At 55.1% G+C, this 4,762-nt stretch overlaps 2 protein-coding genes across 2 annotated transcripts in view; one reads left to right on the plus strand and one right to left on the minus strand.

Annotated features, from left to right (window-relative positions):
• The window catches only part of LSMEM1 (leucine-rich single-pass membrane protein 1), a 7,204-nt gene that overhangs the window by 1,842 nt on the left and 600 nt on the right, over nt 1–4,762 (minus strand). Inside the window, exon 2 of the mRNA XM_006757191.1 lies at nt 865–1,002. Coding sequence (XP_006757254.1) covers nt 865–1,002 — 138 coding nt within the window. The remainder of the gene's footprint in view (nt 1–864; nt 1,003–4,762) is intronic.
• Nucleotides 2,248–3,668, plus strand: LOC102760615. The gene is made up of 2 exons (XM_006757190.2): nt 2,248–2,637; nt 3,222–3,668. Exons 1-2 carry the CDS (start codon nt 2,377–2,379, stop codon nt 3,648–3,650), a joined length of 690 nt encoding a protein of 229 aa, XP_006757253.1. The 5' UTR covers nt 2,248–2,376; the 3' UTR covers nt 3,651–3,668.

The raw sequence follows: 4,762 nt of genomic DNA on the forward strand, positions 1-4,762 counted from the left end.
GGGACTGGGCATCCCACTACCGGGGACCTAATCACTCCGCGAGGTGTAGCCAGACAGTCACCAGGCCCCGGCTGCTGTCACCCCTTGAGCCAATTAAGCAGAGACGGGTTGGCTTCCGTCCGTCTGTCCCTCCTTGGTCACCCCGACAGCCTTGCTTTCTAATCAAAGCAGCGGCTCCTTTTCCCGGGACTGGCTGCGTTAGAACAGGTGAAAACTCTGAATGCTTTACAATCGAGAAAAGCGAGATCTGGAAGGAGCCTAGAGCAGCTGTAAGTGGGCGCGGTAAGAGGTTAGAGGTCAGAGTCCACATGAGACCAACGCCACGCGGCAGCAAGGCCTGTGCCGGGGTCGGCAGGTACTCGGGCCCAGGTGAGGCCCAGCGCGACCTGCAGGGGCACCGACGGTGCACGGGGCCGAGACACGCCCTCAGCGGTCAGCAGGTTGCTTTGCTTTCTCTCCCCTGCCTTTCATTCGAGCCCTTTAATTGGGGCCATTTGTCATTTGTCAGGAGAAAACGACGTTGACCTTTTTGCCCAACAAATTTTTACTGTTTTTAAAAACTAGATGGACGTGTGGGACATTTTCTCAGCCGTTCACCATGAAGGGAGGCATGTCTGGGGAAGGGGGCGCCTCCTGGCCCAGCCGGGGCTTCTCAGACAAGAGCTCTCACTCAGAAGCCACGAAAGCCCATCGCCCACCGCGGGCTTTCAAGGCAAAAGCAAGTGTGGCCCAGTAGTCAGTGCATCTCTGAAGCAAGTGTTTGAGGCCCTGCAGCCCCCCCTCCCATCCCCCCAGCCCAGGCGAGCAGCTGCTGTTCTCAGGGGCCGCGGAGCTGGGAGCCCCCGGGCCAGAGGGCACACGTACGGAGCAGGTGCTGGGACCCCGCGGGGCAGAAGTTGAGTCTGTGCAGGTCGTTGATGGAGTCCACGACGTACAGCTTCCTGTCCTCGGGGACGGGGATGCCGCGGGAGCCCGAGTCCCGGGGGGAGCGGTGCATGGTCCCTGGAAGAAAGCACCGGGTCAGCCGCGAGCTGGAGGCTGGAGAGTGGCAGCCCGCGGGCAGCAGACAAGCTGGCAGAAAGCCCCCCCCGCCCTCCCCCACACACACATAGCATTTCCAGCGGCAGGTCCGGGGAAGCCGTGCTTGTCCAGGGAAAATGTTTCCTGTGGGGACACCTTTGTACTGTCCTTTGCCCACCAGGCTGGGAGGCTGGTGTGCAGCGGGCGCCTCCTACACCCTGCGTATCTGCACGCCCTCTCCTCCTCCTCCGGCATCCCCATCCTGCCTGTGTTTTTCCTGCCCCCACCCTTCTATTTTGTAATCTCTATATATAAAAGCCCAAGGAACCGTTAGACCATTCAACCATTTGACCAGTAGCTATGATGCGCACTGACCACCAGGGGGTAGACGCTCAACGCACAGGCATGGAAACATGGGGCAGAATGATGAATCTCAGAGGGAAGGGGGAAGGGGGAGGGCGGGAAGAGATTAACCAAAGGTCTCATATGCACACCAGAGGCCCGGTGGGGTCCCTTGGCCTGGCCTGCGGGGATCGGACGAAACTGGCAGGCCGATATCCCCCAAGGGGTCCCGGATTGTGAGAGGCTGCAGGAAGGGTAACAGTTGATGGCTCTGAGGCCCCTTTGTTCGAGGATCATCATTCCATGCACTGGGCCTCTAGTTGATTATAAAATATTTCCCTTTCATCCACTGTTCACATTCTGGTGAGATGACTCAAACCCTTTGTGTACAAGATTATGTCTAAACGTCGGGGAAGAGCAAAGGCAGCTCATCGGAGGAGGAGAAAAGGACCGTAAACCTTCCTAATCGCAGAGGTTTCCACACGGGCGTCATGTCCATGTTCTCCCTCAGGACAGCATCTGAGTCTCCACCTAAAATGTGCTCCTTTTTTCCTTCTTATTGAATGTATTGGGGTGACACCGGCTAACACAGTTATACAGGGTCAGGTGCTCAATTCCACAGCACGTCACCTGTGCACTGGCTTGTGTGTTCGCCACCCCAAGTCAAGTCTCCCTCCATCACCGCTTATCTCCCTATACCTTCCTCCACCTCCCCCACCATCCCCCGCCCCAGCAGTCACCACACTGTTGTCCATGTCCGTGAGTTTTTTCCTTTTCTGTTCAATCCCCCGCCCTCCCCCGCAGCTGTCAGCCTGCTCTCTGTGAGTCTGTCTCTGTTTGGCTTGTCGGTTCATTTTGTTCATTAGCTTCCACCTATGAGTGCGATCACGTGGTACTTGTCTTTCTCTGACTGGCTTATTATTTCACTCGGCGTAATGCTCTCCAGGCCCCTCGTGCTGTCGCAAAGGGTGAGACTTCCTTCCCTTTGCAGCTGAGTGCTGCTTCACGGTGTGAATGTCCCACAGCGTTTTCATCTGCGGACAGGCACTGGGGCTGCTCCCGGATCCTGGCTGCTCCCGGGTCCTGGCTGCTCTGATTGCTCTGCAGCCACTGGAGGTGGCGGTGGTCCCCGGGACAAACCTGAGAAGCCAAGACCTCAGAGAGGAACCCTGCGGCTTGGGAAGTGACCCAGGACCTCTGTGGTGTCCCCCGAGCTTCCCCAGACGGAGGCCACGGACATCACGAGGCCTTTTCAGGAGGAGGGACACGCCACAGGTAATGTTCCCTGATGTCAGCACGACTGCACGCAGCACTGAAAGCCCGAGCGGACTGAAGGTCTATTTTAGGCTTCTCTCTGGTAGGCAGAGGCCCTGTGGCCTTCGAATTAATTATGTGAAAAGAAGGCACCCGGCTGGTGTGGCTCAGTGGTTGAGGTTGACCTATGAACCAGGAGGTCACGGTTCAGTTCCTGGTCAGGGCACAACTCGATTCCCAGTAGGGGCGTGCAGGAGGCAGCCCGTCGATGAGTCTCTCTCATTATTGGTGTTTTTCTCTCTCTCTCCCTCTCCCTTCTTCTCTCTGAAAACCAATAAAAACTATTTAAAATACCTCTGCTCCTTACAAAAGTGAAAGTAGTATCATATAGAACAAAGGGGCTCAGAGCCGTCCACTGTTACCCTTTTACAGAGGAAACCCAGCCCTGCCTGATGCCATGGTCACAGGTCTCTAAACGATGCCTCTAGGAATGTTGTAGACTTTGTTGCCTCTTTATACGTTATTATCCCGAAGGCTGGTGTTTGAGGAGTAGTTTGTGTGAGTCACATCGGGGATCATCACTGCACACTCGGCTTCTATTTTAGGCGTGTGACTCAGTGAGAGGCATTTGCTTCGCGTTGGGATCTGACTTCATATCCTGGACCCCGAGCTCCCCCTCCAGGGATGTAATTACTGTGCTTACATCTCAGACGGGCTTCATTGGTGTTTGCAAAGCAGAGGACCAGCTAGAAAACCGTGACCACAAAAACCGCCTGGAGACCAGAACAGCTCGTAAAATCTCCACATTCCTGGCCTGGCTACAGACTCAAAGGGTGACTCAGAGCCACACCAACCCCCACAGCGCGGGGACACGGTGCAGAGCGAGCCCTAAGGTGCTCCGAGGGGAAGGGTCACCGTGTGGAAAGACGCTGTCTCGAGGCATTTCTACACGAACTGCAGCAAGCGAATGGCAAATCAAGAGTCAGCAGAGATGCAACAGCATGGATGGAACTGGAGAGCATTATGCTAAGTGAAATAAGCCAGGCAGTGAAAGAAAAATACCACATGATCTCACTCATTTATGGAAAGTAAAGAACATTATAACCTAATGAACAAAAAGATAGATACAGAGGCAGAGAAGAGTGGAACAGACTGTCAAATTACAGCGGGAAGGCTGGGGAGTGTTGGGGGTGGGGTAAGAGATCAATCAAAGGACTTACTGCATGCATATAAGCATAACCAATGGACACAAGACACTGGGGGTCGGGTGGGGTAAGGGGATGCGCTGGTGGGTAGGGGAGGCCAGGGGAAGGTCAATTGGGGAAACAAAAGGAGACATGTACTACTATTTGTAATACTTTAAACAAGAAAAAAAATTAAAAAATAAGACATTGAGTAAAAAAAAGAAAAAAGAATCAGCAGAGAAGGCTGTGTTGGGTGTGCGTGTGGCCGCCAAGATCCTGCGTGGGACTCGCCAATACACAGACACGGGGTCACGTGCCCTAACACGCCCGACCCGGCTCCTGCTCGCTTTGCTTCTCCACACGAGCACATCTGGGAAGGACCAGAGGGCAGGGGAAGCAGCCACTAAATTCTGCATCCCCAGCGGGCCCTCCTCCCTCCTACCTCCTCCCGGGGGCAAGCTTGTTTGTAAGTTTGTAAGTAAATGACTGACCATAGCAGCTCCTCTTCGCAGAACCCCCTGCAGTCCTCGAGCTGACACCTGTGGTTCCCTCCACTTTAGGTCACGCTAACAGCTGACAGTTGAGTGTCACATGGGAATGCTCTGACTGCCCACAAAGGAAGATGGTGGCAAAGCTAGTTGTCGAGGAAACACGGGTTTGCTGTCGTCTGTATTTCCCCACAGGCCCTTGGCATCAAAGCCCGCAAGAAACTCGCTCAGGCTGCTGCCCGATGTCGGAAAGGCTGTGAGGGCGGATGCGGAGCCAACGGGAGCTCAGGGAGGGAGTCGCTGACTCCTCCTGTGGTGCCGTTTCAGAGCCTCTCCCTGGTCACATTCTGTCTCGGTCACTTCTCTCCGAAGCTGGAAGCACAGAGCACATGCAGCCACAGGCACCCCAGCACGCAGTCCCCTTCCCTCTCGCTAGTGACATCGCATGCACATTACTTACAAACACAGCTCTCA

This window comes from Myotis davidii, unplaced genomic scaffold, assembly GCF_000327345.1.
Source record: "Myotis davidii unplaced genomic scaffold, ASM32734v1 scaffold573, whole genome shotgun sequence".
Lineage (NCBI taxonomy): Eukaryota > Metazoa > Chordata > Mammalia > Chiroptera > Vespertilionidae > Myotis > Myotis davidii.